Source organism: Mastigoproctus giganteus, chromosome 7 (assembly GCF_048544385.1).
Source record: "Mastigoproctus giganteus isolate SK-2022 chromosome 7, ASM4854438v1, whole genome shotgun sequence".
NCBI lineage: Eukaryota > Metazoa > Arthropoda > Arachnida > Uropygi > Thelyphonidae > Mastigoproctus > Mastigoproctus giganteus.
Window position 1 is genome coordinate 168,785,304 of NC_143581.1, and position 17,605 is coordinate 168,802,908.

At 39.5% G+C, this 17,605-nt stretch overlaps 1 protein-coding gene across 1 annotated transcript in view; it reads left to right on the plus strand.

Annotated features, from left to right (window-relative positions):
* Positions 1-17,605, plus strand: part of JTBR (jumping translocation breakpoint protein JTBR) — a 48,057-nt gene that overhangs the window by 11,351 nt on the left and 19,101 nt on the right. Inside the window, exon 2 of the mRNA XM_090377176.1 lies at positions 17,037-17,199. Within this exon, the coding sequence (XP_090233302.1) occupies positions 17,037-17,199 (163 nt within the window). The remainder of the gene's footprint in view (positions 1-17,036; positions 17,200-17,605) is intronic.

Here is a 17,605-nt window from a genome sequence, read left to right on the forward strand (position 1 = left end):
CAAATTTATTTACAGCACTCCTAACATTCCTGTACATGCAAATATACATGCACTTGTTCTTACTCATAGTTACCCTAACACAAGACCATGTATTTACTTGTTCCATGATGACTTCCAGCAGGCCTTGAAATCCCTAGCATGTTGCTCTCCAGGCTGCTACTCGTTCCAATAGAAGCAGTGCAAAATTCACTTTCACCTCTGCCTGCAGCTGTAAGTAATCTATTAGTCTGTGTATCCCCCCAAGCTGGTAGTTTTCTGACCCACCTAACACTGTCTCGATATCAGCAAATATTTTTGCACCTGTATAAGTGTATCCCATCCTTGTAAAAGTAGTCATTGCTGTTAACAAGCATAGACCATGCTGAGAAAAATTCTACTCCATGAGCCTTGTACAATCTCACCAGACCCAATTTGATTGACAAGGATCTCTTCATATACTCCTCCTATCGTGTTCTTAGCTGAATTTCAGACACTTTCAAATTTAACCATAACTCATGACTTTTTTCCAACCTTTACCCTGTACTTGTTAAATAAGTCTGCAGATCTACTCTTAATGGCATTAATGCCAACGTGTACAACTGTCACCATTTGTGTCCTTAAAAGATATCTCCAATACAACCTCCAACTTTTGCCCCTGGCATACATACCCTGGTAAATATTCAGGTATACAGTATTTCCTTGTTATACAGTGTTCTTATGGAATCATTGGTTTTTGAAGCCAAAGAGCAGCCTGAGTGAGGATCATCTTTGACAGACAAATAAGACAGACAACAAATATTCAAAAACACAGAAAACTAAGTGTTCTTTGGTATGCTTAAACCTGTTCTGACATACTATGAATTACAAAAATTAATTTTTTGTTGATATATGACAGATGTCATCTAAGGAAAAGAATGTCTGATATACGATATCCGTTCCACAGTGTCGATATTTCTAACTCATTTATGGAAAGCTGTAGCTGTCTTTCGATGGTATGAATATTTTGTAAACTGCAAGATATAATAAGATCATCAGTGTACATATATAGTTCTACAGTATTGGCAACGTTGTAGTAGTGTTAAGTATTGATCCTTGTCGGGCATCTTCTTGATTATAGATAGACGAGAAAGTACTGTTTGGTAACAGACTTGAAAGTTCTGTGTGAATAAAATTTTGAATGAATTTTGGTAAATGTCTTCGTAATCCTCAAGAATAAAGCTCTTACAATATGCTATACTCCAGGTAGTGTGAAAAGCCTTTTGAATATCCAGACTTACCATTACAAGATGTTAATTTTTCATGTAAGCATTACATATATCAGTCTCTGCTTTCACCACGAGATCCAAAGTGGACCTGTTTTGTCAGAATCCAAACTGATTGTTGTTTATCAACATTTTAGTTTCAAGAACTTAGGTAAGTTTGTGTATCATCTTTTCTAGCATTTTACCTAGGCAAATTGGCGCCTCCGTAGCCAGGTGGGAAGGAGCTGCAGTGCGTAGCACACGCTTCTTGATTAGACCGGGGTTCGAGCCCGTCACCACCAAATACGGAGGATGCGGAAAGGTTAAGGAATGACCACCGCATATCCTGGAGCAATATGGCCTTAGTTGCTAATGCTCCTAAAAACCAAACAACAACAACCTAGGCAACTGGTGAGGGTGATTGGTCAGTAATTTTGTGGGAGTGATCGATTCTTTCCAGGTTTAGGAAAGGCCAAAATAACGGAGTGGTGCCAGGAAGAGGGATATGTACCTTCAAGGAAGATCCAGTTAACGAATTTTATTAGTAAATTCAAAGATGTATTGTTTAGATGTTTCAGCATTACATAAAAGGTTCCATCGGGTCTGGCAGCGCCGTTAAGGTAATCAGTTTAATGCTGTTTGGAGTTAAAATAGATAAAAAGATTGATTGTAGGCAATGGGCTGGGTGGTTTGGAAATTTATCTTGTATCTTTCTGCTAAGGCTTTAATTTGTAGAAAAGAAGCATCATAAGCTGAAGTGGCAGATGTTTCAGAGAAAGTCTCTGCAAGCATGTTAGCCATTTCTTTCTTCCGCAGAAAGTATTTCCTTTCCATTCTTTGTAAAGATTGGAGCAGAAACCAGAGATATTTGCCGTTTACTCGACAGTTTTTTTTTTTTTTTTTTTTTTTTTTTTTATGCAGACCCCAAGCACAAGAAGCATTAGAACGTTTAGTACTGTGTATAGGTTGAAGGTTGAGAAGATTAAAGAAGACTCGCATTCTGAAAGTTGTAATTTTCAGAAAATACATGTGAAGGGAGGTTGTTCCAGAAAACAGAAGTGGAAGGAATAAATGAGGAAGAAGAAAGTTGGTTCTGTAACTCTGAAGTTGGACGGTGAAAGAATGCTGGCTGGTTGCCACATGTATTCGGACCGGTTTGGAAGAGAGAGAGCAGGAATTGTAGAAGCCAATTCATAAGAACAGTTCCCATGGAAGTATCTATAGAAAAGCATGCAACAAAAACAGAACATGTGTGTGTGTGTGGTATGGGTGTTTATTGGCGCATTAGCTGCTATGGCTATAGTGCGCCTGTTCTTAGGAATATTAAAAAATAATCCAGTTTAAATTAGTTTCAGTTCTGTAGCCTATTTATAAAAGATGATACACTCCGATTTGTTTTAAAAAGCAGAAAAGTTTGTTAACATTTGCATCCTCTCCAATGATATGATGTAATGTCAATGTTTCTGAATGATTATCCATATTTTGAAGTATTGCATCTCGATGTTGTTGATACTGCGGACAGTCAATCAGAATGTGTTTGACTGTTAGATGTTCTAAGCAGTGTGGACACTGAGGAGGATCATCGCCCATTAGTAGATGGAGGTGAGTCAGATGGGTGTGTCCTATTCTCATTCGTGTGAGTACCACTTCTTCCCGCCGCACTGTCTGTTTGCTGGAATGCCAGAACTTTGGGTTTTGTTTCAGCTGGAAAAGTTTGTTATTCGTTTGGTTATGCCATAATTCTGTCCACTGTGCATGGCATGCTGCTTGAATTAAGATATTATAATCGGGCGCTGGAATAGGGACAGAAATTAGGTCTGAACTTGGACTTTTGGCAAATGTATCAGCCACTTCATTCCCTTTTATGCCTGAATGTGCTGGAATCCAGCAAAACTTCACTAGTTGTTGACGATCATAAATCTGCAATAATAAACTCCTGATTTTCATTACGATATGGTGATTCTTTTGAGCTGTATTCTGCATTGCTTTGATTGAGCTGAGAGAGTCAGTATAAACTATATATTTTGCAGATGGATGTAAATTCAAATTTTCTAGAGCTAACTGTATTGCATAGAGTTCTGCTGAAAAGTTGCTATACTCAGGTGGAAGAGAAGCTGATATGATAGCAGAGGGAAACACTGCTGCTGCTCCAACAGTTGACAGAGATTTGGAACCATCCGTATATATCGGTAAGAAGTCGGCATAAGTTTGAATATGGCTAGCATGGAGTTGTTGCACAGTCACTGCCGGTAGGCAATTCTTTCCCCATTGAAGAAAAGAGGTATCAGAGGTCAGTTGAGGAAAGATGGTCCATGGTGGATGAGAGTAATTCTTTATCTGTTGCATATTGTGGAGAGGAACATTCCAGTTCTGTGATATTTCAAGGAGCCGTAGGCCAGCCGGTTGGATTTTACTTGGTTTATTTCTATAGAGATTAACTAGTGGTTGATTAAAAAGGTATGGCTGAATAGGATGCAAAGGGCAAGTCTGTATTTTGGCTGCATATTTAAGTAGTAACATTTTTCTACGAAGATGCAAAGGGGGCTCATTAGCTTCAATGTATAGACTTTGAGTTGGAGATGTCCTGTATGCACCAATTGCAATCCGCAATGCATTATGTTGAATAGGATCCAGCCAGCGTAGCACACTCCTTCGGGCAGAATCATAAACTGGAGCACCATAGTCTAAACGGGATCTAATCAGTGCTCTATATAAGAGCAGCAAAGTTGTACGATCTGCTCCCCAAGAGAGGGCAGATAAAGCTCTTAGCATGTTGATCTTTTTAAGACAGACAGTACGTATTAATTTAACATGATCTAAGAAGTTGAGCTTACTGTCCAGGATTAGTCCCAAGAATTTCATATTGCTGGCAATCGGAATGGTGGAATTTGAAATCCGAAGTTCAGGATCTGCATGCAATTTGCGTTGACAGCAAAAGTGGATCGCAACTGTTTTCTGTGGGGAAAGACGATATCCATTGAGCTCAGCCCACTTTTGAACTTTATTGAGGGACATCTGCAATTGCCTTTCGACAGATCTCATGGTCTGAGAATGGCAAGAAATAGCGAGATCGTCAGCGTAAAGGTAAGCCTCTACGGTATTTGGGAGTACTTTTGTAATGGAATCAATTTTAAGAGCAAACAAGGTTGCACTCAAAACTGATCCTTGTGGTACTCCTTCTTCCTGCGAGAATGTAGCAGAAAGGGAATTTTGATATCTCACCTGGAAAGATCGGCTCTCGAGGAAGTTCCTAATAAATATGGGTAGGTTGCCTCGTAGACCAAGATTATATAGGTCACTGAGAATGCCATACCGCCAGGTAGTATCAAATGCCTTCTCTATATCAATGGAGACCATGACAAGGTGTTCGTTTTTCACAAAGGCATTGCGAATTTCAGATTCCGCCTTGATCATCAGATCTAGGGATGACCTGTTTTTACGAAAGCCATGTTGACAATTACTCAGTAGATGTTGAGTTTCAATGATCCAAGTGAGTCGACTATGGATCATTTTTTCAAGAATTTTACCAAGGCAACTTGACAGAGATATTGGTCTGTAACTATTAGAACTGGAGGGATCTTTTCCAGGTTTCAAAAACGCCAAAACTGTAGCGTGGTGCCAAGAGGTTGGATAAATATTTTCCAGGAAGATCCGGTTAAAAAAGATTAGAATCATTTGTAAGTTTTTCTCATCGAGATGCTGCAGCATGACATAATATATGCCATCTGGCCCAGAGGCACTGTTTCGCGTTGTTCTGATGGCCTGTAAAAGTTCACAATATTGCAGAGGCTGATTATATGGAAGTGACAGTGAGGTTCGAAAGGTGATAGGTCTCTGTTCTTTGGCAGTCTTAATTTTCTGGAATTTTGGAGTGTAGTTTGATGCAGCCGATATTTCAGCAAAAGTTTTGCCCAAGGCATTGGCTATATCTATAGGAGCAGAGAGTTGTTGCCCATTGCAGGAGAGAATTGGGGAAGGAACAGTTGGAAACTTCCCAGAAAGCTGCCTAATTTTTTTCCATATTAGTCTGGAGTCAGTGTTCCTATTGATAGTTGATGCAAACCTAGTCCAAGAATCTTTCTTGGCCTGCTTTTGAATGTAACGCGCTTTTGCCCTTAGTTTCTTGTAGCTAATTAGATTAGCTGTGGTTGGAGATCGACGGAATAAATTAAATGCTTTATTTTTTTCCTTCTTTGCTTTTGTGCACTCTTCGTTCCACCAGTAGTTGAAATGCCGTCGGGACGGGGGATTTGATAACGGAGTTGAGTACTTAGTTGCAACTAAAAGGCGGGATGTAATATAATCAGTAACTTCATCAATTGGCTGTAGTTGAATAGTTTTTTTGTCAAGAGTGATTGCTGATTGAAATTTCGCCCAATTGGCTTTAGAGAATTTCCATTTCCTGCAGGGATGTTGTAATTGTGGTTGGGTAGTCAACAGATTACAAACAATTGGAAAGTGATCACTACCCATGGGATCATCCAGGGTGGACCATTGCATAGCTGAAAACAGTATTGGGGAGCAAATCGATAGGTCAATGGCAGAAGTCTGTCCATTGGGTAACTGTATATGGGTGTGCGAGCCACTGTTAAGAAGAGTGAGGTTTTCTTTTTCCAGTAAAGTTTCAATCAGTCGGCCGCGTCTGTCTAATTTAGATGAACCCCATAAAGGGTGGTGGCCGTTGAAGTCCCCTAGCAGGCAGATAGGGGAGGGTAGCTGCAATAAAAGTTCTTTAAGATCATTATAAGAGTAAGCATGGTTTGGTGGGAGATAAAGTGAGACTAGAGTTAATGCAGTTTGAGTAATCAGACGCACAGCGACAGCTTCGATTTGGGTTTGGAGAGTAATTTGCTTAGCTGGAATCCTTGTACTAATTAAAATTGCTACACCACCTCTAGCAGAATCGGATGTATTCCGATCGCGTCTATAGATCGAGTAGTTTTTGATGGAAATGGAAATTTGAGGAGTTAAATAGGTTTCTTGCAGGCAGAAACCAACTGGAGAGTAGCGATTAATTAAATAACGGATGTCATCAATGTTTCCACGAAAGCCTCTGCAATTCCATTGCAAGATATTAGACATTATTTGAATTTAGAGGAAGAAGCTGTACCTGACGTGGCTGTCTTATGGCGTTCTGGCTTTGGTTTTTCTCTTTTCGGAAAGGAAGGGCGACCAGTGTCCATCTCTTCTTCAGCAAATATTTCCAGAATTGGATCTTCCTGGTTGGATGGATACTCTGCCTCCATCGATTTGTCTTGGATAATCTTTTTCGAAGTCGAACTATTATTATTTGTAGTGGCATTCACTGGCGGAGATTGAGATTTTGCTGGTATTGTGAGAGGCGTATTATTTGCTTGGTCTGAGTGCTTAACGGCACTGGACTGTTGCTGAGAGAGAACAGCTCGAGCCCAGTCAGAGATGGAAGTGTTTGAAGGTACGGTAACATCGGTTTGTGTGGCAATGGTTTGATATTTTTTTGTAATATTGGCATAGGTACGGTTAGGTATACTCGGTGCAATTAATTTTCTAGCCTCCTGATAACTAACTCTGTTTTCAACTTTATATTTCACAATTTTTTTCTCTGTTTTCCACCTCTCACATGTCTTAGAGTAGGCCGGATGGTTGCCTTTGCAGTTGGGACAGATCATTTCTTTCACCGAACAATCACTTTGAATGTGATCGGAGGATCCACAGTTGGGACAAACTGGGTTGCTTCTGCACGTTGTTTGAGAGTGGCCATACTTCTGGCATTTATAACATCTCAACGGATTGGGTATGAAAGGACGAGTGCGGCAAAGTAGATATCCAGCTTTTATTGATGCGGGTAGGCTTGGACTGTTGAATGTAAGAATGATATTTCTGGTAGGTGTGAGAATATTGTCTTTTTTTATCATAATTCTTTTTACAGCTATTACATTTTGCTCCTGAAGCTCTTCTTTAATTTCTTCCTCCGTCACATTCATCAGGTCCCAACTAGATATTACACCCTTTGATGTATTTAGGGTTGCATGTGGAGTTACTTTCACTGGAATACCAGCGAAAGTTGTCTTTTTAAGTAATTTTTCAGAGTGTTTGCCATTTATAGTTTCAATAAGTAAGTCCCCTGATTGCAGTCTCTTAACCGTCTTGGGAGACCCTGCAATACTTTCCAGGTGTTTTTGGATTAAAAAAGGGGATAGCTTACTGAGAGGCTGGTCAGATAGCGAGTGCATGATTAAGAATGCAGGTAAGTCTGTCGCCGAGGGATTGGTTTTCAACCTCTTTGCTTGCGACGAATCATGGTCATGGTCATTTTCTGTGGTTGGCCGACAGCTCGACGGCTCTAGAGTTGGAAACATACTTTGTTCCATGTTGGCTCCTCTTAGCCCCTGGCAGATGAACTTTTCTGCCAAGGTTACCGGCCCCGCCACGGGGAGGCAGGAGCAGTGCCTGGTGTGACCAAGCGAAAAGTAGTAAGTGGTTAGTAGTAAACTAGAAGAAACAAAGAAAGGTGCCTTTCCTTTCTTGCTCTGTACAAGTGTTTTTGTAACAAGAGCTGTTTTTAAATGAATAGATTTATTAACGTGAAGAACTCAAAATAACTATAAATCACTTTTGAGAAATCGCAGTAATAGCACAGAGTAATCGCTCAGTCACAATCGCTTGGCACCCGGGGCCAAACAGAACATCTGTGAGAGAGATAGAGAGAGAGAGCGGGAAGACTTTTTGTTAGAGATGAGTCATTAAGTTCCGGTCAACCCTTCCCCATCTCTTCCATCATTCATGCAGTATGACCGATGACTTTTGAGGTTATGATGAACATCATGGCGAGATCCAATCTTCCTTACACTTTGAGGGCACGGCTCTAAAGCGGTTTTTGCAGGCCGGCTGCTAGTTGGTACACCAGACCAAACCTATTCGAAACTATTTAGGAGGCTTCTGGATCAGCTAGTGTATAATCTTGCTACCTCTACTCTGCCAGATAGTGACTGGAGGGAGTCCGAGTAGTGTCGTTGTTTGTTTGTTTGGAGCATTAGCAACTAAGGCCATATTGCTCCAGGATATGCGGTGGTCATTCCCTGACCTTTCTGCATCCTCCGTATTTGGTGGTGATGGGCTCAAACCCCGGTCTAATCAAGAAGCGTGTGCTATGCACTGCTGCTCCTTCCCACCTGGCTACGGAGGCGCCTCCCGAGTAGCGGGGGGGAGGTCATTGTCAAGGCCACATTATGTCAAGGAGTTGGGTATATTCTTACCATGTGTACGCCATATCCAAAAATTTCATTACTTCATACAGCATGTCCCACCCACTTTTTCTCACTATTGAATACACCATGAATTGTCAAACTAAAGAGTAAGCTTATCTGCAAAAAAGATCTAAACCTCCCAAACACTTCCTAATTCATTTCACAAATATACGTGGTGTCAATTCTAATCTCAACGATGTCCGTTTCCATTTTCAGTCTGCCAAACCTCATGTACTTTTTATGACAGAATCTCAGTTATCGGTTGATTCAGCTACTGCTCATCTCAGTTACCCAAATTATTTACTATATAATTTCTTTCACCTCAAAGGTAGTACTTGTGCATATGTCTGTTTCGATATTCCCTGTCAGAGACTTGGTAATTTGGGATCTCCTCATTTCCATCTTTTCTGGCTTAAAATCTCTTTACCTCATTGTGTCAAATTCATCTGTTGTCTTTACTGTTCTGCTAACTCCACTAATCACTTGGAGCTCTTTGACTTCCTCTCTTTGCAACTTGACTTTCTCCAGTCCAACTTTCCTAACAGTGAGGAAATTTTCCTTGCTGATTTTAATGTTCACAACTCCAGCTGGCTTCCATTTTCCAGTCACACCGACCCAGCTGGTCGAGATGCTGAGGCTTATGCAATTACTAATGACCTTGCACAGATTGTTCATTTACCTACAAGAATACCGGACAATCCTAACCATACAGCCAATATGCTTGATCTTTTTCTCACAAAAACCTTCTAATTACACGGTCAAAGTGAGTGGTCCTTTAGGCACCTGAGATCACAACTTGGTGATTGTCTCCTCTCCAATGGAGCCTTTATCTCGTGGCTATTCCCAACCTCATCTTGTTTGGCATTACAAGAATGCAAAATAAGATGACCTACGAGATTTATTTTCCTCGGTTGGATTACTGTTTCAAAACTTCTGATGGCAACATTTACTCAGATCATGTCAGTAAAATTATTCATGTAGGAATAGAATCCTTTATTCCACAGTCCACTTTAAAACCTCGTCCTTTATCTAAACCTTGGTTTTCCAATAAATGTGCTAAGACTGTTCAAGAGAAGAACGTTGCATATCGTAATTGGTTTGTTTCCAATTTTTCAGTTTCGTTTTCTGCCTACACCAAAGCTACAACAATTGTAAAGCAGTTATTAAACAGTCCAAACTAGATTTTGAACAGGCCAAGAGTAGAAAACTTGCTTCTTGTCCTAATGGTAGCTGAGCTTTCTGGTCTCTTGCCAAAGCTATTGGCTGAAACTTTTGCCCATCTCTGCTCCCACCTCTGTCAAAACCAGATGGTTCTGTTCTCACTTCAGCCAAGGATAAAGCTGACCTGCTAGCATCCCATTTTTCTTCCAACTCATGTATTAATGAGCTTGGTAAAACACTTCCCACCATTCCCAACACTCTCCATTCATTGCCTCCTGTGGTCTTCCTCCATCAAAAGGATGTCAGAAAGATTTTGACGAATCTTGATGCTAGGAAAGCTCCAGGTCCTGGTGGTATTTCTCCACTTGTTCTCAAAACATGTGCTCCTGAACTTACTTCTGTTCTTTGCTGCCTTTTTTCACCTTCTTATTCCAAACGTGTTTTTCCTTCTGCTTGGAAATTCTCAAATCCAGCCAGTTCCTAAAAAGGGTGACAAATCCCTCCCATCCAATTATCGTCCCATTGCAATTACTTCTACTCTTTCTAAAGTAATGGAGAAATCAATTAACCGCCAACTCTTAAACTACCTAGAAACCTTCCGTCTGATCAATGATCGCCAGTATGGATTCCGTCAGTGTCGATCCACTGGTAATATTCTGGCTTATGTTACCCATTTATGGACTAATTCAATGGAAAGGTTCGGTGAAACACAAGTAGTTTCTCTTGACATCTCAAAGGCTTTTGATCATGTTTGGCATAAAGGTCTTTTAAACAAGCTTCCACCTTATGGTTTGCCAACTGTTTTTTGTAATTGATTATCCAATTTTCTCTCTGATTGCTCACTGAGGATGATGGTAGATGGCTTTGTCTTCTAACTTCTCCACTAATGCTGGTGTCCCCCAAGGTTCAGTTTTTTTCTCCCACTCTTTTCCTCTTGTATGTTAATGACCTTCCATTGACTGGAAATCCTATCCATAATTTTGCCGATGATAGCACATTGCATTACACTTTCCATTTTGAGAAACCTTTCCCTGCTCAATCAGCTTCAACTTCTCGAATATCTGCTACCAATTCTTTAAATGCCGATCTCCAGGTAATTCTCCAGTGGGGCAAAGACAACTTAGTTGATTTCATTCCTTCTAAAACTCAGTCTTGTCTTATATCTCACAAAAAGGAGCAGATTCTTCTGCTCCTATGCTTATCTTTGGTGACACTCCGATTTCTAGGCAAAATGATATCTCTTTTGGAGATTACCCTAACTTCTAATCTCTCTTGACACAAGCACATTACAAATATTGCTTCCTCTGGAACTAAACTTGGTTTTCTCTTTCGCTCTCGGCGTTACTTTTCTTCCAAACAGCTGTTCACTCTGTACAAATTGTAAATCTGCACCACCATGGAATATTGTTCCCACATCTGGGGGCGGTCCCCCCCCCCCAAAACCTCTCTCAGGCTTCTTGATTCCATTCAGAAGAGGGCAGTTAGGTTAATTAATGATTCATCTCTAACAGTCTCGCTGTTTCATAGGCGTACTGTTTCTGCTGCATGCTTTTCTACAGATACTTTCATGGGCACTGTTCTTCTGAATTGTTTTCTATAATTCCTGCACTGTTTCAAAACAATCCAAACACTTGCCGCCACTTGTCAACATCCATGTACTGTCCAACTTCAAACTCACAGAACCAACTTTTCATCTTCCTCGATTATTCATTCAACTGTGTTTTCTGGAACAACCTTCCTTTATAACTATTCCTGAAATTTATAGTCTACAGAAGTTCAAGTCTAATGTCAACAAATATCTTCTTTCGTCTTCTCAACCTCAAACCCAAGCATGGTACTAAGTACTCTAGGTTCTAATACCTCTCGTGTTTGGGGTTTTCATAAAAAAAAAACAAAAAAAACCTGCCCTGTTTTTAATGGAATCTAGAAGCCTGAGAGAGGTTTTGGGAGCACTGTGCCAGATATGGGAACGATATTCCATTGTAGGGCAGATTTGCAATTTGTACAGATTGAACAGCTGTTTGGAAGAAAAATAACACTGACAGCAAAAGAGAAAACCCAGTTTTTTAGATGCAGAGGAAGGAATATTTGTGATGTGCTTATGCCAAGTGAGATTAGAAGTCAAGGTAATCTCTAATACAGATGTGTGATCTTGTCTAGAAACCCGAGTGTCATCGAAGATAATCATAGTATCAGAAGAATTTGTTTTGTGAGATAAAAGACAGGACTGAGTTTTAGAAGAATTGAAATCAACTAGGTTATCTTTGCCCCGCTGGAGATAAGCATTTAAGGTACTGACAGTGGATATTTGAGAATTTGAAGTTGTTTGTGCAGAGTAAGGTTTCTGAAACTAGAAGGTCGAATGCAATGTGCTATCATCAGCAAAACTGTGGATAGGATTTCCTGTCAATGGAAGAATGTCATTCATATACAAAGGAAAGGAGTGGGAGAAAGAACTGAATCTTGGGGAACATCTGCATTAGTGGAGAAGTCAGAAGATAGAAAATCATCTACCATCACCCACAGTGGTCAGACAGAAAACTTAATACCCAATTACAAAAAACCGTTACCAAACCAACGGATGGATGGTTGGTTGGCAGTATGATGGGTGTTGTAGAGATTTTCTCATCGTCTTTTAAAAACTGGTGGTCACCAGGATTGTCAGGCAGTGATTTTAATTTAAGAGCATATTGTTGAGGACAACTGCTTATATCAAAGAAAAACAGATGGTTCATTTGCTTCAACATAGATGTAGTACTGGATTAAGGTATGGGCTAGCAGGGCCCTTGCCCAGTGCACCATTCTTTAAGGGGTGCCAAATTTTACAAATCATGAAAAAATATATATATCCTTAGTAAAGGGGTGCTGAAAAATCTTTCTGTCTGGGGTGTGAAAATACCTTGGTCCGGCTCTGGATGGTCTTGTGGTGGACTAGATCTAACCATTGGAGTGAATTATCTCTGTAGAAGCATAAACTTGACAATTGTAATGAAGTTTAGAACAGACAAGAGCCCAGTAGAGCCAAAGTATGGTTCAAAGCCAATGTCAGTGAACAGCCAATGTCAATCAACTAGTTCGTATGTACATATTACAGTACGTATTAATTCCGATTATCACGTATATTCTTCCGATTTTCACGTATCATTTAATTTGTAAGGTAATAAAGGGTAAATCTGTGCTTAATATATCTTTGCTTTTATAGCCTGTGGATAATATTCCTCCTATTTTTTCTAATTAGAATCACTGTTTAATAGAATTAAAATTCAATTCACAAATGTGATCACAATGACCGGCGCTTACTGCACATAGTGTTCCCAAACAGGGGTTCCCAAACATTTTAGACATGTGGAGCCCCACATCAGAGAGAAAAAACATTCCAGTCTTAATTAAAAAAAAAAATACTCTAAAAATAGAAACAGTCAGTCACTAGCACCAGATCTTTACATATATAACATGCACACTGACAGTCCAAGGTCATGCAGAAAGGCCAAATTTACTGTTATGCACATCGTATTCTGATTCGTTTTATAGTTTTAGAAAAAATATTAACATTCTAAAATTTCCTTGCAGAGCCCAAGGACTCCTCTGAGCATAGTTTGAAAAGGCTGCTCTAGTAGGCACTTTTTTTTTTTTTTTAGGAGCATTGGCAACTAAGGCCATATTGCTCCGAGGATATGCGGTGGTCATTCCCTGACCTTTCCACATCCTCCGTATTTGGTGGCCACGGGCTCTAACCCCAGTCTAATCAAGAAGCATGTGCTATGCACTGCTGCTCCTACCTACCTGACTACGGAGGCACCCTCTGCTCTAGTGAATGCCTCCTGGTCCTACTGCACCATTTGGTATTAGGGATTCTTTGAGCTCAGCTAGAATAAAGGGCTGGGTATAGGGAAATGAGCAACTAGTTGAAAAATTTCAATTTATGACGTTTTTCATTAGTTTTAATGCATTGAAAGGAGGTCACATAAAAGGAAGAGGCGGAAATATAAAAAGACTGCTGAAGTATTTGCAATATCAGTAGGGGAGGATAGGTCCTGCCTGTCCCATTGTATTATTGGAGATTGCATCGGTAGAAATTTCCCATTGAGAGCTTGTATTTTTTTGCAGATAATTTGAGTGTCAGTATTTTATTAATAGTTGAGGCGAAGTTAATCCAGGAGTCAAGTTTTGCTTTTTCCCTAATTTGTCTTGCTTTGGATCTGATGTTTTGAAAACATTTAGGTTGGCAGCAGTTGGGAATTGGTAAAACTGGTTCCAAGCATGGTTTTCTTTTCTCCTTTTGCTTTGGAGCAATCTTCGTTCCATCATTGATTTTGGTGTACATGCTTGCGCTGGTTGGATTTTGGAATGGAAATTTTTGCTGCCGATAATACATGGCTGCTAATATGATCGGTTAAGTCAATATGTTGTTGCTGTACATATTGATTGTCAAGTAGGACACAGGTGGAATATTTTTTTTTTTTTTTTTTTCAATCTGCTTTGTGAAAATTCCAAGGACATAAGGCCTTTAGGATGTGACACGACCTGTGTTTGAATTGAACTGATGATAGGAAAATGGTCACTCAGCACTAGCTGTTCTGCACTCATTCAGCACTAGCCATTCCAAGCTTGGGAAAAGAGATGCTGAACAGATAAGTCTGTTGCCGATGAACTACCTGTAGGTAGTTGAACATGAGTAGGAAAGCCACAGTTTAATAGTCAGGTTATGGTTATCCAGGAACATTTCAATTAATTGGCCTCTCCTATCCATGATGGAAAATCCCCACAATGGATGGTGACTGTTGAAATCACCGAGTAAACAGACAGAAGTTGGTAGTTGTGTGATAAGATTGTCAAGTTCAGTCTTGGGAGCAAGGATAATTTGCTGAGATAAAAAATGGTTGCAAGAGTTAATGATATTCTCGTTGCCACCCAAACTGCTACGACTTCTAAGGAGGTTTGTAGTTGGAGATGTAGTAGTAATGGCATGTGATGCAAGAAAGCATGTGTATGAGCTTATGCAGCATCAGCCAAAAAAAAAAAAAAAAAAAAATCGCACCATTCCCTCCAAATGCCTGTCCAGTTCCTCCTTAAATTTATTCAACCTATCAACTTCCACAACGACAGATGGAAGTTTGTTCCAGCAATTAACCACCCGCTGGCTAAAGGCAAATTTCCGCACATCTATTCTACATCTGTCTTTTCTTAATTTGAATTTATGCCCCCTTAGGTTCATAATCTGAACAAGTGGAAGGATCCCATCAGAATTCAGCATGCTCAACCCATTCATGTCTTGATTGTATAATAGATTTGAAAAGAACAGCTACCCCTCCATGAACAGAACTCAGAATCTCTCTCTTGCCTAAAAATGGTGTAATTTTTGAATTTGAGAGAAACTTGTGGTGATAAAGTTTCATGTAAGCATACACCTACTGCTTTAGTTTGAATCGGTAAATCAATTGGGTCATCGAAATTACTGCGTGATCCTCTACAGTTCCATTGCAGAAATTTGTTCACTGGTTAGGTTTGATTGAGGAAGATTGATCTGACTTTTTTCTCAGGTTTCTGTCTGCTTAGTTTTGATTTTTCATTTCTAGGAAAGATTGGGCATCTTATATCCATGGTATCATTAGCGTGTAATTGTACTATATCGCCGTCCTCTGATTGAATTTCAATTTCCATGTTGCTGTTGCATGGTGTCAGTTTCTTCTGATTTTCTACCACAGCTGATTTTGTTGATTCAGGCAAGGTTCAGATAGCATCAGTTGAGATACTGATCAGCGTATGGTTTAGTCTCGTTGACTGTGGGTTTCTTATTGTATGTTGTTAGCACTGTTTTGGCCCAGGTGGCAGAGGAAATGTTCATTTCTATGGAGACATCAGTTGAGCAGCTGTTTCTGGACTGATGCATATGATTGGCTAGGCATGGTTAGCAGAACTTGCTTTCTTGCTTCAGGATATGTGACTTTATGCTCCACTTTATAATTTTGGATTTTTTTGCTTGTTTTCCTAAGGTCACACTTTAGAAAATGCTGGATGGCTTCCTTTACATTTTGGACAAATAGGAGAGGAAATTTTGCAATCTCCTTGGAGCCACTAATAGAACTCGCAGCATTGCCTCGGCATGCCGTCTGAGAATGGCCATACTTCTGGCACTTAAAAGCAGTAAATGGGGTTTGGGATGTAAGGCTGAATCTTGCAGTTTAAGTTACTAGGTTTAGCAGAAGATGGATGAGTCTGAGTACTAAATGTCAAAATCATGAACCCAGTCAGTAGCAGGTTGCCATCTTTTTTGGTCATTATTCTCCAGGCATGAGTTAACTGAGCTCTTGTATTATCCCTTCTTCAAAGACGGTTAGTAAGTCCCATTTGCTGGTAATGCCTTTAGAGGTGTTCATTGTGTTATGGGGCATAACTGACACTAGAATACTGTTAACTTTTGTTAATTTTAACAATTTTTCTGAGTGACTTTGCTTGGGAGCTTCAATTACAATGTTTCCATATTGAAGACGTTTAACCATTTTAGGAGATCCAACAACTGATTCTAAACATTTGTGTATTAGAAAAGGCGATACAATTGACAGGTTGTGTGGATAACGATTGCATTATGAGAAATGCTGGCATATCTGCACTCTGTTTTTCATTCCCTAGTGTCTTCCGATGATTCATGTCATGGGCTGAGACAGTGTTATCAAGTCTGGAGCCTGTGTGCTTTAGTGGTGGATATGCATCACAATCCATTGTTGCTCCTTTTATCCTGTAAGAGGGAATTCCTTCTCCCAGGTTACCGGCCCTGCCACGTGGAGGCAGGAGCTGTGCCAACCAGTGATCAGGAGAAGAGAGCAGTACGATGCTAGTGGAGGTAGCAGTAATGTTGCTAGCGAGTGAAGCAGTGATTGTTGCCCAGTGAGGGAAACAGTAACATTGTGAGCGGAAGAAGGTTTATATAAAAGTACTAGTACTCGCGCTAGGAAAAACACTAGAAAGATTACTTGGGAATTGTCACTTGCCACTCAAGTCCCAGAATGACCAGACTTCCCCAAAATTCGGTCCACTTGACTTGAGTGTCATGCCAATATCAGTTCCATGAAGCATTAGAAGAAAACCCAAAATATGAAACAGTGATGTGTCTAGCTTACTCTTTATAGTACCAGACATTACATAAGAAGATATTCTGAGGGATCATGATTGAGTAATACATTTTAACTTCATAAAAGCAATAAATCTGTATCATATCTTATAAATATTAAAAGATAATCTGAACAACTAAAATCACAAGAAATGTCACAATATTGCCATCATTGTTGCACCAAGAAACCTCACCCAACATCAGCTGTATTACATCTGTAAACATATTTGGAATTTTTATGATACATAAAATGAGTTGAATTGTGGCTTTAAAATTACTCTGTATAAAGGGTTTTTTTTTTTTTTTTTTTTAATTATTCAGTACCTGCTTGATTATTTTGGCTGTTGAAGGCTTCCTTACCCCTCCAAGTGACAAACCACCCCATCATGAAGATCGAGGAGAAAATATATCAGGAGTACCTTGTTGGCAGAATGAAGAGTTTTCAATTAAGCAGCACTGTTCACCATGTTCTGAATTTGAAAAGGTAAGTAAAAGATTAAAATGAGGTAATTTGCTAAATTATTTTATTGTATATTCATTATTATAATTATAATATAAATTATACTTTTATGTGTTATTGTGAAAGGGATAACATGGGTTGTTAACATCAATTAAGTAAGTTGTATATTAACCCTTTATCGGACTATGTTAAAAGTATAACATAGCAGGCATGATTGTGGACCTCTACCACCATTGTTACCTTAGTTTAAAGGTATGACATAATTCAGAAGTTTTCAGTTTTTGAAACCACCTGTATTTTAAATCTATTATAAACACAACTGTGAAAAATCCATTTTTTACCTTGAAAACGTATGTGTTTAATTACTTTTTTAAAAAGCCACCCCTTCTTGATGATGGGCTTCACACATATGCTTTTCATAACATGTTTT